The sequence below is a fragment of the Enhydra lutris genome, unplaced genomic scaffold, assembly GCF_002288905.1.
Source record: "Enhydra lutris kenyoni isolate GAN:26980312 unplaced genomic scaffold, ASM228890v2 scaffoldscaffold96, whole genome shotgun sequence".
Lineage (NCBI taxonomy): Eukaryota > Metazoa > Chordata > Mammalia > Carnivora > Mustelidae > Enhydra > Enhydra lutris.
Window position 1 is genome coordinate 4749864 of NW_019154180.1, and position 22643 is coordinate 4772506.

At 35.6% G+C, this 22643-nt stretch overlaps 1 protein-coding gene across 1 annotated transcript in view; it reads left to right on the top strand.

Moving 5' to 3' along the window:
* Nucleotides 1–22278, top strand: part of LOC111139153 (vesicle associated membrane protein 7) — a 48707-nt gene extending 26429 nt beyond the window's left edge. Inside the window, exons 6-8 of the mRNA XM_022491310.1 lie at nucleotides 15357–15424; nucleotides 17985–18077; nucleotides 22069–22278. Of these exons, the coding sequence (XP_022347018.1) occupies nucleotides 15357–15424; nucleotides 17985–18077; nucleotides 22069–22137 (230 nt within the window). The 3' untranslated portion in view covers nucleotides 22138–22278. The remainder of the gene's footprint in view (nucleotides 1–15356; nucleotides 15425–17984; nucleotides 18078–22068) is intronic.
* Nucleotides 22279–22643: the final 365 nt, after the last annotated feature.

The following is a 22643-nucleotide window of genomic DNA, read 5'->3' on the forward strand; positions in this document are numbered from 1 at the left end:
TTTGATTATAAGTTTTTATCTTTTATTATATTAATGTGTATCATGTAAGTTTTTATCTTTTATTATATTAATGTGTTGTATCACATATATTGAGTTGTATATGTTGAACCATTATATGCCAGGAATAAATTCCACTTGGTCATGGTATATGATCATTTTTATGTGGTGTTGAATTTAATTTACTAATAATTTTTTGAGAATTTTTGCATCTGTGTTCATCAGGGATATTGGTCTATGGTTTTCTTGTGTTCCTGTCTGGATTTGGTGTCAGGGTAATGCTGGCCTTATAAAATGAGTTTGGAAGTATTTCCTGTTTGGTTTTTTTGGAACGGTTTGGGAAGGTTTGGCATTAATTTTGCTTTAATTGTTTGGTATAATTCACCAGTGAAGCCATCTGGTTTTAGGTTTTTCTTTGTTAGGAGGTTTTTGGTTACAGATTCAGTCTCCTTACCCATTTTTGGAAAGTTCAGAATTTCTATTTCTTCCTGATTCTGTCTTGGTAGGTTTTATGTTTCTAGGATTATATCCATTTCTTCTTTATCCAGTTTGTTGTCATATAATTATTCATAAGAGTCTCTTATGATCCTGTGTATTTCTGTAGTATCAGTTGTAATGTCTCCTATTTCTGATTTTATGTGAACCTTCTTTATCCCCTTAGTCTAGCTAGAGGTTTGTCAATTTTGTTGGTTCAAAAAAAACCCAGCCATCAGTTTTGTTGATCTTTTCTATTTTTCTGGTTTCTATTTCATTAATTTCCACTTTAGTCTTTGTTTATTTCCTTCCTTCCACTAACTTTGGGCTTAGTTTTTTCTTTTGTTTCTGGTTCCTTTTGATTTTTTTCTTTAATCCATTGGTTGTTCAGGAGTGTGTTATTTAGTTTCCACATATTTGTAGATTTTCCAGCTTTCTGCATTTTGATTTATAGTATCCTACTACTGTGGTTGGAAAAGAAACTTGGTATGATTTTCTTCGTAAAATTGTTAATACTTGTTTTGTGTCCTATCATCTGACGTATCCTGGAGAATGTTCCTTGTGCACTTGAGAAGAATGTGTATTTTGCTACTGTTGGATGGAATGTTATGTGTATGCCTGTTATGACCACTTGTATGGTTTAAGTCATGTTTCCTTGTTGATTTCTGTCTGGATGTTAGCCATTGCTAGAAAGAGGTATATTGAAGTCACCTGCTATTATTGTATTATTATCTTCCTTCAGATCTGCTAGTATTAAGATACTTAGGTTTTGGTTTTTTTTTTTTTAAGATTTTATTTATTCACTTGACAGATCACAAGTAGGCAGAGAGTCAGGCAGAGAGAGAGGGGGAAGCAGGCTTTCTGCTCAGCAGGGATGCTGAGGCAGATACGGGGCTCGATCCCAGGACCCCGAGATCATGACCTGAGCTGAAGGCAGTGGCTTAATCCACTGAGCCACCCAGGCACCACAGATACTTAGGTATCTTAATACCTAAGTATCTAACCCTGATATTGTGTGCATATATATTTATTTTTTTGAAGATTTATTTTTATTTTAGAGAGAAAGAGAGTGTGAGAGTGGGGGGAGGGGCAGAGAGAGAGGGAGAGAGAGAGTCCCAAGCAGACTCCCTGATGAGCACAGAGCCCGATGTGGGGCTCAATACCATAATCCTGAGATCATGAACTGAGCTGAAATCAAGAGTTGGACAGACACTTAACCAACTGAGCCACGCACACCCCTGTGTGCATATGTATTTAAAATTGTTGTATCTTCTTAGTGAATTGACCACTTTAATATTATATAATGACTGTATTTATCTTTTTTTTTAAGCATCTTTGGTGTACCTTCTTATTTTATCCCCACTTTCTTTTGGTTTCCACATGAATGGAATATCTTTTTCCATACCTTCACTTTAAGCCTATGTGTGTACTTAAATCTGCATTGAGTCTCATGTAAGTAGCATATTGTTGGGTCTTTTTTATTTTTAATCCATCCAGTCACTCTTTGCCTTTTGATTGGTGAACTTATTACAGTTAGAGTAATTTTTACTAATTCCATTTTGTTCATTGCTTTCTAGATGTTTTGTTATTTCGTTGTTCCTTTTTCCTTCCATTTCTGCCTTTTTATTTTTTTCCTTTTATTTATTATTTTCCCCCAGAATATATATATATATATATATATATATATATATATATTAGTTTCAGATGTACAACATAGTGATGTTATAATTATATACATTAAGAAATGCTCACCACAATAAGTGTAGTTCCATCTCTCACCATAGAAACTTATTATGATATTATTAACTATATTCCCTGTGTTATACTTTTCATCCCTGTTACTTATTTATTTTATAACTGGAAGTTTGGCCCTCTTAATCCACTTCACTTATTTCACCTATCCCCTGACCTCCTCCCCTCTGGCAACCACCAGTTCTCATTATTTATGCATGTTTCTGTTTTTGTTTGTTTTGTTTCTTAGATTCCACGTATAAGTGAAACCATATGGTATTTATCGTTACTTACTTCACTTAGCATGATACCCTCTATGTCTATTTCTATTGTCTCAAATGTCTGCCCACTTTTTAAAATTGGTGATATTTTGGGATTGTGTGTTCCCTTTCCTATTTCAGTATCTGTTGTGAATCTATTCCAGGTTTTTGCTTTGCAGTTACCATGGGGCTTGCATTAACCATCTTATAGATAAAATAGTCAACTTTAAGGTGATAGCAACTTTTCATACAAAAACTCCACATATTTACTCCCCTTTTATACTCCTGGTGTCACAATTTGCCTTTTTCTACTGTGTTTTTGTTAAAAAATTATAGTAGTTATAGATACTTCTAATATTCTTTTCTTTTAACCTTTATACTGTATCTAAGTGTTTAACACACCATCTTATTACAGAATTAGTTTTCTATGTCTGTACATTTAATCTTTACCAGTGTATTATATACTTTTCTGTGTTTTCATGTCACTAGTGTCTTTTCCTTTTAGAATTTCTTGCATGGCAAGTCTAGTGGTAATGAACTCTCTTAGCTTTGATTTGTCTGAGAATATCTTATTTCTCCTTCATGTTTAAGGATAACTTTGTCATATAGACTATTCTTGGCTGGCAGTTTTTTCTTTCAACACTTTGGATATATTATTCCACATTCGTTTCTGGCCTTTAGGGTCTCTGCTGCAAAATCCATTCATAGCGTAATAGGAATATCTTTGTAGGTTATAGTTTTATTTTTCCTCTGGCTGCTTTTAAGAGTCTGTCTTTATCTTTGATTTTTGACAGTTTTATTATGATGTATCTTAAGAAGGTATTTTTGCATTGAGATAATAGGGTGATCTCTTACCATAATGAACTTAGATGTCCAGGTCTCTCTCCAGATTTGGAAATTTTTCCACTATTATTTCTTTAAATAAGCTTTCTGTCTTGTTGCCCCTCTTATTTACTCCTGGAACCCCAGTTATTCTAATATTTGTATGTTTGATGGAGTCCCATTGATCTTACAGGCTTTTTGGATTATTTTTCATTATTTTCTCTTTGCTGTCCCCTGGGTTGTCTCAAAGTTCCTATCCTCTAGCTCACTTATTATGTCTTCCATTTAGATTACTTTGAGGTAGATGTTTTCTATTGAATTTTTCATCTCATTCATTCTTCACCTCCAGAATTTGATTCTTTGTTGACTTCTCTCTGTTACATTTCGGATTTTGTTCATGTAGTGCTTTCCTGATTTTGTTGATTGTTTTTCTGTGTGTTTCTTTGGCAGCTTAAGTTTTTCAGAACAGATATTTTGAATTCTTTATTAGCTAGATTGCAAAGTTTCACCCTTTTGATTTGTTATTGGAGAATGATTGTTACCTTATGGTGTTGACATATTTCCTTGGTTCTTTATGTTCTCTGATTTTGTATCCTGCCATATTACTGAATTGCTGTATGAGTTCTAGTAGTTTGAGGGTGGAGTCTTTTGGGTTTTCCATATAAAGTATCATGTCATCTGTGAAGAGAGAGAGTTTGACTTCTTCACTGCAAATCTGAATACTTTTTATTTCTCTTTGTTGTCTGATTGCTGTTGCTAGGACTTCTAACACTATGTTGAACAGTGTGGTGAGAGTGGGCATCCTTGTTGTGTTCCTGATCTCAAAGGGAAGGCTGTCAGCTTTTCCCCATTGAGGATGATATTCGCTGTGGGTTTTTCATAGATAGATTTTATGAAGTTGAGGAATGTTCCCTCTATCCCTATACTTTGAATCATTTTAATCAGGAATGGATGCTGTATCTTGTCAAATGCATTTTCTGCATCAATTGAGAGGACCATGTGGTTCTTCTCCCTTCTCTTATTGATTTGTTCTATCACATTGATTGATTTGCAAATGTTGAACTACCCTTGCAACCCAGGGATAAATCCCACCTAGTCATGGTGGATAATCTTTTTAATACACTGTTGGATCCTATTAGTTAGGATCTTGTTGAGAATCTTAGCATCCATATTCATCAGGTCTGAAATATAATATTGGTCTGAAATTCTCCTTTTTGATGGGGTCTTTGCCTGATTCGGGGATCAGGGTAATGCTGGCTTCATAAAAAGAGTCTGGAGGTTTCCTTCTGCTTCAGTTTTTTGAAACAGCTTCAGGAAAATAGGTATTATTTCTTCTTTGAAAATTTGGTGGAATTCCCCAGGGAATCCGTCAGGTCCTGGGCTCTTGTTTTTTTTGGGAGGTTTTTGATCACTGCTTCAATCTTGGCAAGGTTTAAAAGAGTATGTAACCACCAAGCTGGCACTACAAAAAATATTAAGGGGAGTTCTATAAAAGAAGAATGAACCCAAGAGTGTCATTGAACAGAAATTTATGGAGATAATCTATAGAAACAAGGACTTCACAGGTAACATGATGTCAATAAAACATATCTCTCAATAATCACTCTCAATGTGAATGGCCTAAACCCTCCCATAAGATGGCACAGGGTTGCGGATTGGATAGAATGACAGGACATGGGCCACCTGGGTGGCTCAGTGGGTTGAGCTTCTGCCTTAGGCTTGGGTCATGATCTCAGGGTCCTGGGATCAAGTCCCGTGTCGGACTCTCTGCTTGGCGGGGGGCCTGCTTCCTCTTTTCTCTCTCTCTGCCTGCCTTTCTGCCTGCTTGTGATCTCTGTCAAATGAATAAATAAAATCTTAAAAAAAAAAAAGATAGGACCCATCCATATGTTGTCTCCAAGAGACCCATTTTGAACCTAAGGATACATCCAGACTGAAAGTGAAGGGATGGAGAAGCATCTTTCATGCCAGTGGGCCTCAAAAGAAGGCTGGGGTAGCGATTCTCATATCAGATAAATTAGATTTTAAACTAAAGACTGTAGTCAGAGATACAGAAGGACACTACAGCATTCTTAAAGGGTCTATCCACCAAGAAGATCTAACAATTGTAAATATTTATGCCTCCAATATGGGAGCAGCCAACTACCTAAGATAACTGTTAATCAAGATAAAGAGTCATATTGATATGAATACATTAATAGTAGGGGATCTTAACACACCACTCTCAGTAATAGACAGATCATCTAAGCAGAAAATCAGTAAAGAAACAAGAGCATTGAATGATTCATTGGACCAGATGGACCTCATAGATATATACAGAACATTCCACCTTAAAACAACAGAATACTCATTCTTCTCAAGTGCACATGGAACTTTCTCCAGAATAGACCACATACAGGGTCACAAATCAGGACTCAACCGATACCAAAATACTGAGATTATTCCCTGCATATTCTCAGTTCACAATGCTTTGAAACTAGAACTCAACCATAATAAAAAGTTCGGAAGGAATTCAAACACCTAGAAGCTAAAGACCACCTTGCTTAAGAATGTTTGGATCAACCAGGAAATCAAAGAAGAACTGAAACAATTCATGGAAACCAATGAGAATGAAGACACTTTGGTCCAAAACCTATGGGATACAGCAGAGGTGTTCCTAAGGGGGAAATACATAGCCATCCAAGCCTCCCTCAAAAAAATTGAAAAATCCAGAATATACCAGCTGTCTTTATACCTTAAAGAACTGGAGAATCAGCAACAAATGCAGCCAACCCCACACATAAAAAGGGAAATAATGAAGATTAGAGCAGAGATCAATGAGATAGAAACTAGAGATACAGTAGAATGCATCATTGAAACTAGAAGGTGGTTTTTTGAAAGAATCAATAAGATCGATAAACCATTGGCCAAACTTATTCAAAAGAAAAGAGAGAAGACTCAAATTAATAAAATTATGAATGAAAAGGGAGAGATCATGACTAACACCAAGAAAATAGAAACAATCATCATAAATTATTATCAACAATTATATACCAATAAGTTAAACAATGTAGACAAAATGGATGCATTCCTGGAAACCTCCTAAACTTCCAAAACTCAATCAGGAAGAATTTGACAACCTGAATAGACCCATATCTAGTAACGAGATTGAAGCAGGAACAAATGGATTTAGCAGATATATTCAAAACATTCCATCCAAAAACAGCAGAATATATAAATTCTTTTCAAGTGCACAGGGAACGTTTTCCAGAATTGATCACATATTAGGCTGTAAGTCTCAACAAATTAAAAAAGATCAAAGTCATACCTTGTATCTTTTTTGACCACAAAGCTATAGAACTAGAAATCAACCACAGCAAAAAAAAAAAAAAAAAAAAAAAAAAATCTGGGAAACCATAAATACATGTTAGTTAAATGACATGCTATTACATAATAAATGCATCAACCAAGAAGTCAGAGAAGAAATCAGAAATTATCTGGAGAGAAATGCAAATGAAAATCAAATGGTCCAAAATCTTTGGGATGCCGTAAAAGCAGTTCTTAGAAGGAAGATTATAGCAATATAGGCCTACCTCAAGAAGCAAGAAAAATCTCAAGTAAACAACCTAACCTTACATCTAAAGGAGCTAGTGAAAGAGCAAACAAAACCCAAAACCTGCAGAAAGAAGGAAATAGTAAGGATTAGAGCAGAAATAAACGAAGTGGAAAGATTAAAAAAAAAAAACCAACAAATCAAAGAAACGAGGAGCAGTTTCTTGGAAAATATCAGAGAAAGAGGGCACAAATAATCAGAAATAAAGGAGGAGAAATAACAACTGACACCACAGAAATACAAATAATCATAAGAGAATATTATGAAAAAGTATATGCCAACAAACTGGGCAATCTGAAGAAATGGACAAATTCCTAGAAACAACCTACCAAAACTGAAGCAGAAAGAATTGAAAAATTTGAACAGACCAGTTTCAGAAATGAAGTTGAATCAGTAATGAAAAAAACCTCCCAACAGACAGAAATCCAGGAACAGACAGCTTCACAGGGGAATTCTACCAAACATTTAAAGAAGAGTAAATACCTATCTCAAACTTTTCCAAAACATAAAACAGAAAGGAAAGTTTCCAAATTCATTCTGAGGCCAGAATTACCCTGATACCAAAACCAGATAAACAGTTAAAGACACCACAAGAAAGAGAACTATAGGCCAGTATCTCTTGTGAACATAGATGAAAAAGTCCTCAACAAAATACTAGCAAACCAAATCCAACAATACATTAAGAAAAACCATTCACCACACACAAGTGGGATTTATTCCTGGGCTGCAAGGGTGGTCAGTATTCACAAATCAGTTAATCTGCTACATCATATCAAGAGAAGAAAAGATAAAAACCATGTTATCGTTTCAAAGGATGCAAAAAAATTTTGAAAAATAACATCCATTGGTGATGAAAACCCCCAACAAAGTAGTTTTAGAGGGAACATACTTCAACATTCTTAAGGCCTTAGATGAAAAACCCACAGCTAACATCATCCTCAATGGGTAGAAATTAAGAGCTTTACCCGTAAGGTCAGGAATAAAACAAAGATGTCTGCTTTCATCACTTTTTTTTTTAAACATAGTATTGGAAGTCCTAAACAGCAATCAGACAACAAAAAGAAACAAGTCATCCAGATCAGTAAGGAAGAAGCCAAACTTTCACTCTTTGCAGATGGCTTAATACCATATATAGGAAACCCTAAAGACTCCACCAAAAAACTAGTAGAACTGATAAATGAATTCAGTAAAGTTGTAAGATACAAAATTGATGTATAGAAATCTGTTGCCTTTCTGTACATTAATATTGAAGCAGTAGCAAGAGAACTTAAGAAAACAATCCTTTTAACAATTGCACCAAATGCAATAAAATCCCTAGGAATAAACTGAACCAAAGAGGTGACAGACCTGTACTCTGAAAGCTATAAAATATTGATGAAAGAAATTGAAGATGACACAAAGAAATTGAAAGACATTCCATTCTTATGGATTGGAAGAACAAATACTGTTAAAATGTTTATAATACCCAAAGCACTCTACAGATTTAATGCAATCCCTATTAAAATACCAGTAACATTTTTCACAGGAGTAGAGCAACCAGTCCTAAAATTTGTATGGAATCACAAAATACCCCAAATAATCAAAGTAATCTGGAAAAATAAAAACAAATCTGGAGATACCTTAATTCCAGACTTCAAACTATATTGCAGAGCTGTAGTGATCACAACATTATGGTCCTGCCACAAAAGTAGACATACAGATCAGTGGAGCAGAATAGAGTGCCCAGAAATAAACCTACAATTATATGGTCAATTAATCTTTGACAAAGGAGGCAAGACTATGCAATGGAGAAAAGTCTCTTTGACAAGTAGTGGGAAAACTGGACCTCTTCCTTACACTATACACAGAAGTAAACTCAAAATGGATTAAAGACTTATAAATATGAGACCTGAAACTAAAAATCCTAGAGGAGAGCACAGGCAGTATGTTCTGTGACATTGACTATAGCAACATCCTTCAAGATATGTCTCCTCAGGCAAGGAAAACAAAAGCAAAAATAAACTGTTGGGACTTTCATCAAAATAAAAGCTTCTGCACATAAAACTGGCGGCATCACGTTACCTGATTTCAAGCTTTACTACAAAGCTGTGATCATCAAGACAGCATGGTAGTGGCATAAAAGCAGACACGTAGACCAGTGGAACAGAGTAGAGAGCCCAGATATGGACCCTCAACTCTGTGGTCAAATAATCTTCGACAAAAGAGGAAAAAATATACAGTGGAAAAAAGATAGTCTCTTCAATAAATGGTGCTGGGAAAACTGGACAGCTATATGTAGAAGAATGAAACTCTACCATTCTCTTATACCGTACACAAAGATAAACTCAAAATGGATAAAAGACCTCAATGTGAGACAGGAATCCATCAGAATCCTAGAGGAGAACATAGGCAGAGAAGGAAACAACAAAACTAAATGACCACTTACTGAATGGAAGAAGATATTTGCAAATGACATATCTGTTAAAGGGTTTGTTCCGAAATATGTAAAGAACTTCTAGAACTCAACACCAAAAAACCCCAAGTATTAAAAAATGGGCAGAATACATGAACAAACATTTCTCTAAAGAAGACATCCAGATGGCCAACAGACACCTGAAATGATCTCATCACTTATCATTAGGGAAATGTGACTCAAAACTACAATGAGATAATCACCTAACACAAGTCAGAATGGCTAAAATAAAAAACACAAGAAAGTGTTGGTGAGGATGTGGATAAAGAGGAAACCTTTTGCACTGTTGGTGGGAATGAAAACTGGTACAGCCACTGGAAAACAGTATGGAGGATTCTCAAAAAGTTAAAAATGGAACTACCCTATTATTTTTAATTGCACCACTGTGTATTTACCCAGAGAATATAAAGCACCAATTAAAAAGAATACATGCATGCCTATGTTTATAGGAGCATTATTTACAATAGCCAAACTATGAAAGCAGCTCAAGTGTCCCATCAATAGATGAATGGATAAAGGTGTTATACAGACATATACACACGTACTGGAATGTTATTTAGTCATAAAAAAGAATGAAATTTTGCCAATCACAATACCATCAATCAATCTAGAGAGTATAATACTAAGCAAAATATGCCAAAGAAGGATAGGTACCATATGATTTCATTCATATGAGGAATTAATAAAACAAATGAACAAAGGGAAAAAAGGAGACAAACCAAAAAACATACTTTTAGCTATAGTGAACAGGTGGCTACCAGTGGGGAGGTGGGATGTGAAACAGGTGAAGAGGATTAAGAGTATACTTATCTTGATGAGCACTGAGTATTATATGGAACTGTTGACACCACAGTAATAAAAATATTACAGTAGAGTACTACAAAAAATATATACCAAGAAATTGGACAACCTACAAGAAATGGGTAAATTCTAGAAACATATTCCAAAATTCCAAAACTGAATTAAGAAGAAATAGAAAATTTGAACAGACCCAATTTCTAGTAAAAAAATTGAATCAGTAGTCAGAAACCTACCAAATATTAAAAATTCAGGACCAGATGGATTCACATGGGAATTCTACCAAACATTCATTCATTCATTCATTTAAGATTTTATTTATTCATTTGTCAGAGAAAAAGAGAGTGAGCACAAGCAGGGGGAGCAACAGGCAGAGGGAGAAAGAGGCTCGCCACTGAGCAAGGAGCCCAGTGTGGGACTCAGGGTTCTGACCTGAGCTGAAGGCAGATGCCCAACTGACTCAGCCACCCAGGCACCCTCAACAAAACATTTAAAAAAGAGTTAATAACCCATTCCCTTTAAACTATTCCAAGAAATAGAAGAGGAAGGAAATCTTGAAAATACATTCTACAAGGCCAGCATTACCCTGATACCAAAAACAAAGACATCACAAAAAAAGAAAACAGGCCAATATCCCTGAGGAACATAGATTCAAAAATCCTCAACAAAGTATTAGTAAACCACATCCAACAATACATTAAAAGGATCATTACCATGATCGAGTGGGATTGATTCTGGGAATCAAGGATAGTAACATATTTATAAATCAGCATGATACACCACATCAGTAAAACAAAGGATAAAAATCATATGGTTGTTTCAAAAGATGCAGAAAAAACATTTGACCAAATTCAATATCCATTCAGTTTAAAACTCAACAAAGTGGTTTTAGAGGGAACATACCTTAACATAATAAAGGCATATATGGCAAGCCCATAGCTAACATCATGCTCACTGGTGAAAATTGCAGCACTTTAAGATCAGGAACACGACAAGAATGACCACTCTCACCACCTTTTTATAAAGATTTTATTTATTTTAGAGAACGAGAGAGAGAAGGGGCAGAGGGAGATCTCAAGCAGACTCAGCACTGAGCACAGAACCTGCTGTGGGGTTTGATCTCACCACCCTGATATCATGACCTAAGCCAAAACCAAACGTTGGATGCTTAACTGACTGTGGCACCCTGGTGTCCCCATTCTCACCACTTTTATTCAACAGAGTACTGCAGTCAGGTAACAAAAAGAAATATGAGGCATCCCTACTGGAGAGGAAGAAGTTAATCTGTATCTATCTGCAGATGTGACATGATAATATACATAGAAAACACTAAGGACTCCACCAAAATGACTAGAAGTAATAAATACAGTAAAATTGCAGGATACAAAATTAGTACTCAGAGATCAGTAGTGTATCTATATGCTTATAATTAAAGTAGCAGAAAGAAATTAAGGGAACAATTCCATTTGCAGTTGTGCCAAAAAAAAAAAAATACCTAGGAATAAACTTGTCCAAGGAGGTAAAAGACTTGTACTCTGAAAACTATAAAACATTGATGAAAGAAATTGGAGACAACTTAAGCAAACAAAGATATTATTCCATGCTTATGGATTGGAAGAATTAATATTGTTAAAATGTCCATACTACTTAAAGCAATCTATAGATTCAGTACAATCCCTATCAAAACCATCAACAAAACTAAAAGCCTATAGAATGGGAGAAGATTTTTGCAGATGACATCTGATAAGGGCTTATTATCTAAAATATACAAAGAAATGGTATAACCCAACACCAAGAAACCAAATAATGTGATTAAAAAATGGGCAGAAGACATGAACAGACATTTCTCCAAAGAAGACATCGAGATGGCCAACAGACACGTGAAAAGATGCTCAGCATCACTCATCATCAGGGAAATGCAAATCAAAACTACAATGAGATACCACCTTATACTGATGAGAATGGCTGATAGCAAAAGAACAAGAAATAACAAGTATCTATGAGGATGTGGAGAAAAATCCTCATGCAGCATTTGTGGCTATGTAAACTGGTACAGCCGCTGTCCAGACTATGTAGTTTCCTCAGAAAATTAAAAATGGAAATACCATATTATGCAATAATTGCACTATAGGGTGTTTGCCGAAAGAAAATGAAAACACCTAATTAGAAAAGATATATGCACACTTGTGTTTATTGCAGCATTATTTGTAAGGGGAAAGATATGGAAGCAACCTAAGGGTCCATTGATAGATAAATGGATAAAGAAGATGTGGTATGTACATATAATGGAATATTATGTAGCTATAAAAATGAAATCTTGCCATTTGTGACTACATGGATGGAGCTAGAGAGTATTAGGCTAAGTGAAATAAGTCAGTTAGAAAAACAAATACCATATGATTTCACTCCTATGTGGAATCTAAACAACAAATGAATATACAAAACCAAACCAAAACAAAACAGAGGGATGCCTGGGTGGCTCAATCAGTTAAATGTCTGCCTTTAGCTCAGGTCATGGTCCCGGGGTCCTGGGACTGAGCCCTGCTTTGGGCTCTGTCTCAGCCAGGAGTCTGCTGCTCCTTCTCTCCCTGCCCCTCCCTGCATTTGTGCATGTGCTCTCTCTCTCTCTCTCCAATAAATAAAATCTTAACAAAAAAAACCCAACACAGAAATAGACCCATAAGTACAGAGAACAGATGGATGCTTGCCAGATGGGAGGGTGGTGGAGGATGGACAAAATGGGTGAAGGAGAGGGGGAGATACAGGCTTTCAGTTATGGAAATTGATAAGTTATAGGGATGAAAGTTAGAGATAGTCAATGATAGCATTGTATGGTGACAGATGGTAGCTACATTTGTGGTACGCATAGCATAACATAGAGAAGTTGAATCACTGTGTGGTATACCCAAAACTAATGTAGCATTGTGTATCAACTATACTCAAATCTTAGAAAATTATAATTATTCAATCTGTTTGTTGTAACTATTCAGATTTTCTATTTCTTCTTGAGTCTGTTTTGGTGGTTTATGTCTTTCTAGGAATTTATCCATTTCATCTTAGTTATCTAATGCATTGATATACTCTTGTTCATAGTATTCTCTTAGGATCCCTTTCATTTCTGTGAAGTTGATAGTGATTATTTCAGTAATTTGAGTTGTCTGTCTTTTTTTCTTGGTCAGTTTATGCAAGGTTTTTTCATTTTTGTTGGTCTTTTCCAAAAACCTATTTCTGGTTTCATTGATTTTTCTCTAGTGTTTTCTGTTCTGTATTTAATTTTTTCTGCTCTGATACTTTGTTCCTTCCTTCTGTTAGCTTTGGATTTAATATACTATTCTTTTTCCAGTTCATTAAGGTAGCAAGTTATTAGTATGAAATCTTCTTTTCTTAGCCTGCTCAGGCTACTATTTAAACTATCCAGTCTACAGTAATTTTTTAATAACAGAAATTCATTTTCTCACAATTCTGGAGGCTTGAAGTCCAAGATCAAGGTGCCTGCCTAGTTAGATTCTGGTGAGAACTCTCCTCCCAGATTGCAGAAGGCCTCTCTTACTATGTTCTCACATGGTAGAAAGTAAGACAGAGAGTTAGCTCTCTGGTGTCTCTTCTTATTAGTACACTAATTTCACCATAAGCTGTGATGGCCTCATCTAAACCTAATGATACCCTAAAGTCTCCCATCTCTAATACCGTCACATTAAGAGTTAGGGCTTCAATATATGAATTTCAGAGGGATACAGTTCAGTCTATAACATCTTCTCTTTAATGTAGGTGTTTACTACTATAAATTTCCTTCCATGCACTTCTTTTGCTTCATCCCATAAGTTTTCCTTCTGCTATTGATTTCTAATACCATTCCATTGCTAAGTCCAGTAGCTGAGCTCCCTCCTACCCCCCACCAAAGTAAGTTTCCGACCTCTACTCTTTTTCCGGTGTATTGATTACAGTTTCCTGTTTTTTTCCCCATATCTCTTAATTTTTTGTTGAAAACTAGATGTTTTAGATAATGTATTACAGCAACTCTAGGTACTGATTCCCATCCTCCAGGGTTTGTTGTTTGGTTATTTGCTTATTGACTAGGCTGGACTTTTTCTTTGAACTTTAGTTTTCCCACAGTGTGCTGTCTCTAATGTCATTTCTCAGAGGGATAGCTTTGAGGATGTGTAGTCACACTGGAGTGACACAACTCTATTTGAGTGTCTCCTTTCCTAGTCTCCCTGTCAAGCTTCTAGCTTGTCTGCCTCTGTTGGTGTCACACCCAGATGTTAGCCTCCACTAACTGCAAGCTAATTGCTGTATTTTGGTAACAGTTCCCCCAGACATAAATTGATCCAGTGTAATCTAACAGAGCTTCTAATAGAACTTCTGCCCTATGTGTAGGGCTAGATGAAGGAAAGGAACCTCAGACCTATCAGGCATGCCTTGTGGGAATAGAGTTTCTGCATCATGGAGCTAAGGGTAGGATGGGATGGGAGAAGAAATGTTAATGACCTACCCCTGCTGGAGAGAAAGCATACCTGTTGGCTGGGACCTGGAGAGGAAGAGCCTCCAGGCTTTACTTGCCTAGAGCAGAGCTTCTGTCTCAGCTAAGCGATTGCAGGTCATGGCTCAAATGCCATAGACTCACTGTTCTTACTAGAATTAGATAATTTTTTGTATATGTTTCTCCATTTGCTATATGCCCTTAGGGCATTCATAGTTTTCAGAGATGTTAAATGGTGGTGGCTTTTGTTTTCATAATTTTTCAAGTTGTAGTTGTTTTGTTGGGGAGAGGGTCTGTAGAATTTCTCACACTGTAATTCTGGAAGTATCCAACTCTCACTCATTTTGAAGGCTTCATTTTTTAAAACTCTCAGATCACATGCTTAATTTAGGGTTTGTAAACTACGATTCTTGGATCAAATCTGCATAAAGTTTTATTGGAATACCATCATGCCCACTTATTTACATAATGTCTTTGTCTAAGAGAGTTGAGTAATTGTGACAGAGACCATTTGGCCCAGAAATCCTAAAATATTTAGTATCTGGCCTTTTGCAGAAAAAAACTGCCAATCCTTCCTTTAGTTTATCAGCTTTAATAAAGTCTTTTATTACTTAAAGGTAAAAGTGCTTCTGTAATAAATATGTGTTGTTGTCAAGAATACCAACTATAATTAATATCAGATTTGGCTTAAAGATAAAAATAGCAGGTTTGTAATATAAACCTATTTTCTGGTTTTTCCAACATTTTTAGATCTGGTAGCTCAGCGAGGAGAAAGATTGGAATTATTGATAGATAAAACAGAAAATCTTGTGGATTCGGTGAGTATGGGAAATGGTGATATTTTTCAGGATCTAAATACAGTAGAGAAACATTGATGGCTAACATAATAGGGTAATATATTAAATTTAATAATTTACAGGGTTTTTTCCTTTCTAACTCCATATGTGATTATGTTGTGATGGTAAGGATAACAATGAAGCATAGAATAAGTCACAACCCATTAAAAACCATTAAGGAAATTTTGGTTTGGAAAACATAATATACAGAAACATTTTTTTAAAGCTTCAGGTTGATGCCTTTACAGTTTAGCTCATTTGCTTATACCATCCTGTTTCTGTACATTTTGTGAAACATGAAACAAATAAATGTGCAGGCCAGTTGTAATCTAGTATGAATTGTGAAAACTGGACAATCAGGTCACTTTCTTGCTTACCATAATAGCTTGAGCTGAGTCAAATTGGGAAGGGCCAGTGAGCCTTAAGAGTCAGTGAGTCCCTGTGATCTACTTATGCCACAGTTATGTGTGTCTTTGCATTTTCTATCTGGATAGTGGATGGGGGTTTTCAGGAAAGATGATATATAGTGAATAGATGTGAATAGATGAAGGGCAAAGATCAATTAAATTTTAGGTCTACACAATTACAAATTTAAATGCAGAGTAGTTTACACCTTGAAATGGATTAGTGAGTGATCATGTTTATTCCTACTGGCAGCTAGATTATAGTGGTTAGGAGTACAGGCTCTACCGTCAGAGCTGCCTGGGATTGATTCCCTTCTCTGCCACTTAGTAGTTGTGCAACCTTAGACAAGTTACTTAACCTCTCTGTGCCTCAGGCATCTTTGTTATAAAATGGAGCTATACCTCATTAAATCAGATAATGCACACAAAGTGCCTAACACAGGGTCTTGTGCACAGTAAGAGCTATTTCAGGTTTATTGTTATTGTTAGTTTTATAGGGACATCCATTAACAGTAATTCTTAGGAGGATAATAGTTTTAAGTCAAAGCATATAGTAATTGGAGGAAGGGTGGTACCATATAGCAAGTCAAAATAGCAGGTTTCTATAATGGCTCACTTTGTAACCCATTGCTATGGGGCAAAGAAGTATCTGATCCCAGATCTGCAGATCAAATTATTAATCCATGAAGATTACTCTATTTAGCTAGAATGGTCTGTGTTTAGCCAGTGCTAGTATTGCCTATAATTCCCAAGTAAGTCTTTAATTTTGTTGACTCTGTGACACAGAATAACAAAAGGTACTAATTAATTAACAAATGTCTCTCTTTATGGAGGCATAACATATAAGAATAAAGTGCAGAAAGTGTACCACTTGGTTATTTTTTACACATACGTCTATATGCATGTAACCGCCACTTAGGTCAAGATAAAAATAAAATTCCAATATTGCAGAAAGCTGCCTCATGCTTCTTCCTATTACTAATCCCCAACAGGGTTAACCATTTTAGGACTTACATTACCCTAGATGATGTTTTGTTTGTTCTTAAATGTATAGAAATGGATTCATATGTTATATACTAGCTTCTCTCTGACCACTTTCACTATTATGTCTATGAGATTCATTCATATTGTTCAATATGATAATAGTTTATTTTATTGTTTTGTACTATTCAGTTGTATAAGTCTACCACTACAATTTGTTTATCCATGCTCCCCTGTTGGGAATCTATTCTAATTCCAGATTTCCTGTATTGTCCTATTGATCTGTTCATTTTTTTCAGTCTTTTTTTTTTTTCTGTGTTTCATTTAGGATAGCTTCTATTAGTTTTCTTTTGTGGTTTATAATCTGTTATCCCCACCTCATATATTTTTCATCTCTACAGTTTTGATTTGGTTCTTTTTTATATTTTCCACATGTCTCCTTTACATGTGCATGTTTTCCTCTACCTTCTCGAATAGATGAAGTATATGTACAATTGAACTGTTAATTTCACGTTTGGTGAACTTGGTCATACATCTCTCTTGGATATATACCTAGAAGTGGAATTGCTGGGCTACTAGGGAATTTTGTTGTTTAGTTGCTTTAAACTCTTTGTGGCTGGTGGGAGTGGTTCAGTAGATATTGAAAAATCACTGTTGCAAAAGAAAATGGATAACTGAAGGAGCAAAGTTTCTTGAATTTTGGGCCTCATACAAGTAAATACATATTTACATATTTTCTTATGAAAATTGAAAGATTTTTATGGCTCAGAAAAATCCCAGGATTATTTTGGGCAGAATAGGCAAATGTGTTTGCAACCAGCTGGTTAGAGGGAACCTTTCTTCCTGGAAGCATAAAGAGGAAAAGGCTTTCACACTAGCAGGAAGAGCCACTTCTGATTCCTGACACAACATGCAGTACTTTGGTAGGCAAGGAAAAGGGGTGAAGCTTTTCCAGTGGGCTTGTATTACTTACCATACCCATGACCTAGTTCTGCTTCTGTGAACTTGTGATCATGAACGGCTAATCTCTACCTGTGAAGAGACTAATGAGTTCATGATTGAATATGATTAATGAAAGTAAAAGTTTTATAGGTATTACTACAAATCGGTCTTGTAGTCAGTGCCAGGGATCAAATAATTCATATTTTTCCCCCTAGTCTGTCACCTTCAAAACAACCAGCAGAAATCTTGCACGAGCCATGTGTATGAAGAATCTCAAACTCACTATCATCATCATCATCGTTTCAGTCGTAAGTTTTTGTCATTTTAGTGTGTTATTTTATTTTTTCAATCTTTAAGAAACTGGATGCTAGAATTCTTTCTCAATGATTAGCTGTCCTGTGAAAACAGTCCAAAAGTTTGTACTTAAACCCCATCTTCCTATTGCGAATGTTTATATGTAAGGAATCAGGCAAGGCATTCCAGATATTCCTGGATATTTAATGTTTTTTTTCAGTACTGAAATGGGATTCTTTTAAAATTACATTTTTTAATTGGTTTCATATTTTCTAATTATATTCCTGTTTTCTAGCTTATTGCTCCATTTCTTTATTTCTGTTTTCTCTTTTATAATTGATCTGTTTTTCTGCCTGGCAACTTTGCAAAACTCTTATTAGTTATAATAGTTTGTCAGTCTATTCCTCTGTATTCTGATTCTTCTGTCAGGAGTCAGCAAATGTTCTGTAAATTGCCAGATATTGTAATAAATATTTTATGCTTTTCAGGCTGCATGTAGTCTCTGTCATATATCCTTTTTTTTTTAACTGTGAAAAGTATAAAAACCATTCCTAGCTCGTAGGCCATGAGCTCTAATTTGCTGACTCATGCTGTAGGTAAATTATGATGCCATCTGTTAATAATTTCAATGTTATCAAATTTATATACACACATTATATATAATTCTACATAGTTACATGTAGGTATGTATATATGATTTGCAATTACTAGCAATGTTGGATAATTATGGTACCAATGGGCATCTTATTTAGTTCCTGGTTTTAAGTGGAATGCTTCTAATATTTATAAGAGTGATATGTAGGGGCACCTGGGTGGCTTAGTCAGTTAAGCATCTGCCTTCGGCACAGATCATTTGGGGGCTCCCTCAAGCGGGGCTCCCTACCAGTGGGGAGCCTGCTTCTGCCTTTCCCCTCCCCTCAACGTTTTCTCTCTCTCTCAAATAAATTAAATCTTTTTTAAAAAGAGTGATATGTATTATGAATTCTTGTTAGATTTTTATTGACAAGTTAACTTTATTTTTGTTTCTAGATTGCCTGAAGTTTTAGTCAGGAATAGGCATTTAATTTTGGGAAATGATATTTCTCTTTGCAATGAGTTGACAATATGACTATCTACATTTAGTAGTAATATATAGAATTACATTAATAAATGTACTTATAACTGTCCTTTCACTTGTGGGGTAAATACTAAGTGGCCGTTACGTAGTATTCCTTTAATGCATCATGAGTTCAATTTGCTAATGTTTATTTAGTAGTTCTCATGTTTATAAATATAAGTGAGTCTATATGCTGTTCTTTTGTAACCCCTATGTCAACACATATTGGACCTTTTTGAACTATCCTGAATGTCTGGTAATCTTTTTAATATGCTTAAATTCCTTTTTTTTTTTAAATTACATTTGAGAGAATTATTCAGCTCACTCATCACCTGCAAGCTAATTTTCTTTTCAGCTCTGTTCATCCTATGTATTTATTTTTCATATCTATGCTTTAAATTTCTAAGAACTCTTATTCTTAGTTTAATTTTTTTTTTTTTTTTTTTACGGAATTGTCCTTGTTGACATATGTACCCTCTCTTTGAATTTCTCTGGATATAAAGAATACATCACAGGGAATTAGCTTATGCAATGGTGGGAGCTGGATTGGCAAGTTCAGAATCCTCAGGGCAAGTTCAAAATCTGTCAGGAAGGGCAGTCTGGACCTCTGGGGCAGGAGCAAAGGTATAATTTGTAGACATAATTTCTTATTCATCAAGGAAACCTCAGTTCTGACCTTAAGGATTTCTAACTGATTGAATCAGGCTAGGCTGTAGGGTAATCTGCTTTACTTGAAGGTAACTGATTTATGGGCTTTAATCACATCCACAAAATACAGTGACATCTAGGTTAGTGTTTAATTGGGTAACTATGTACTATAGCTAGCCAAGCTGACACATGAAACTGATCTTGGAGAAATACAGTTATGTTTATCTGTAATGGGATTATTTTTGTTTTTAAATGAATTTTATAGGTATTTTTAAAGCTTTATTTCTAATATGGTAAGTGTTATTAGCTATAATCCCCCTGTGTAAGAGCTCTTTGGAGTCCTCAGTAATTTTTAAGAATCTGAAGAGGTCCTGAATGAGAAGTTTGAGAGCTGTTGCTCTAAGGAGGGTGAGAGGGAGATGCTTTACTTTGGGGGTAGTTTATGGCTGGGTGAAACAGTCTTTCTCCTCATCCTCTTGGCATTTGCAGAAACCCAAAATTAACTCTGAGCAGATACCTCTGGCTCAGCTCCACTTTTCCTTGACCCATGTTGAAAGACCTCCACCTTAGGTAGCTGTATTTACCTAACAGAAGAGCAGCCATCGATCTGTTGAAAATTGCACCATAGCCTAGAATGTCTCCTTGCTCAGGAGACTCAGGTAGCACATTCTAGGCTCCTCAGCTTAGCTTCTTCCTTCTACTTGGGTCTATGAATTTAGATTGATTTATAAAGCTGGATTGTTAAATTCATATTGTATTTATTGATCACTTATATACATAGCACTGCTCTTAATGCAGTATCAATCTTTCCCAAAAGCTGTTGTTGCCTAATAAATTGTACTTCAGCTTTAAAAATCCTTCTTTTTCAGCTGTGGCAAATAGTCAACTTCATGTCAAATTGGAATATCTCTCTCTGTGTGTGTGTGTGTGCGCAGATTCATTAAGAACCAGAATTTGCTGTAAACCACCACCCTCCCTCACATTTATAGAGAAGTAAGGTAAAAATACTCTGCTGACTTTTGGGAGCAAGCATGGAATTCATAAGTGTGTTTTTTTTCCCTAACATTGAGTAATGAAATCAACCATTGAAGATATAAAAAAATTGTAATTTAAAGCAAGACAAATGATGAAATCAATGCAGTGAACCTAATGTTTAAAATAAATCTATTTGTTGGAATTTAGTAATGTAAACAAGCATACTATTAAAAATATACTTCAGGGGTGCCTGGATGACTCAGTTGGTTAAGTGTCTGCCTTCAGGTCTGCCTTCAGCTCAGGTTGTGATCCCAGGCTTCTGGGATCAAGCCCCACATTGGGCTACCTGCTCAGCGGGGAGCCTGCTTCTCTCTCAGCCTCTGCTCCTACCCCTGCTTGTGCTTTCTCTCTTTCTCACTCTCTCAAATAAATAAAATCTTTAAGAAAATAAAATATGTATGTGTGTGTGTGTGTGTGTGTATTTCAAAAACCCAATACAGTTAAAAAGTTAATGCTTTTAATAGGAATAGGAATAGCATTTTTACTGTGTTACTTGTATCATCAGCTTTCTTTTGATTTGGTAATTGTAATTGTCATGTCATTATTCACCAAAAGGTTAATAGCAACATTTCTTGCTCATGGGTGATACACATAATCTCTCCTCAAACTTTTAAATATTTCTAATCATCCTAATGAAAAGTAAGATGTGTATAAAACCTAAAAATATGCTTCATAAAAATAATAAAATCATGCCTCAGGAGAATTAGGATAATTTGTGATCTTGATAATTAATGATGATTCTGCCTGGTTTCCAATAAGAGAAACAACTCCACTGCTTTTTCCCCCAATGAAGAAAGTATAGTGGAGGGGCGCCTGGTGGCTCAGTGGGTTAGGTCTCTGCCTTTGGCTCAGGTCCTGATCCCAGGGTCCTGGGATTGAGCCCCGCATTGGGCTCTCTGCTCAGCAGGGAGCCTGCTCCCCCCCCCACCCCGACCGCCTGCCTGCCTCTCTGCCTACTTGTGATCTCTCTCTGTCAAATAAATAAATAAAATCTTAAAAAAAAAAAGAAAGTATAGTGGAATTCAAATGTGTGAGAGTTATATCAGAAAGGATCCCTTTAACTCCACTTCTGCCTTTGAAAATACTTTATTGGTGTATCATATTACTACACAACTGCTACTGTAATGGAACCAGTATCTGTTTATAGGTTTTTACCTTGCTTTATATATTACTTATGAGTCTGCGATGGATTCAAGAAAGTAAAATTGCCTTCCTTCTCCCTGTAGGTGTTCATCTATATCATTGTGTCACCTCTCTGTGGTGGATTTACATGGCCAAGCTGTGTGAAGAAATAAAAAAAAAAGTTGTCTTTAACCAAGGATATGAGACAACAAGGAGTTAAAAGCAATCCATGTGACTCAAGCCTTTGAATGCTGACAGATGGTGTCTGCCAGTCTCTTCAGCTGTCTTCTGTTTCTTTTTTTTTTAATCTTGTTGTATTTGTCCAGATTTATCTTTGCCCAGTTTATTCTAGTGCACTTCAGATTTAACCATTTATTGCAGCAGTACCCTTAAAAAGGCTTTTGTTTCTTTAGTTTGTTAATTAGAGTCATCTATTTAGAGAAACAGTTTTATTTGTAATTGCACAAAGCTATCACCAAGGTAGAAACCACCAGTCTTATGAGCTGTCTACTAAGACTTTGGATGAACTTTGTATTCCAGAGACAGAGAGCATCGCTAACATCTCATCTTTTGGTATTGAAGAGTTTTAGGTGCTTGAAAACAATTTAAATGGAAAATCGTTATTTGGGGAATTGTAAATAATTTGTTGGTGCTGCTTGTTTGTAGGAGCCCATGCAGG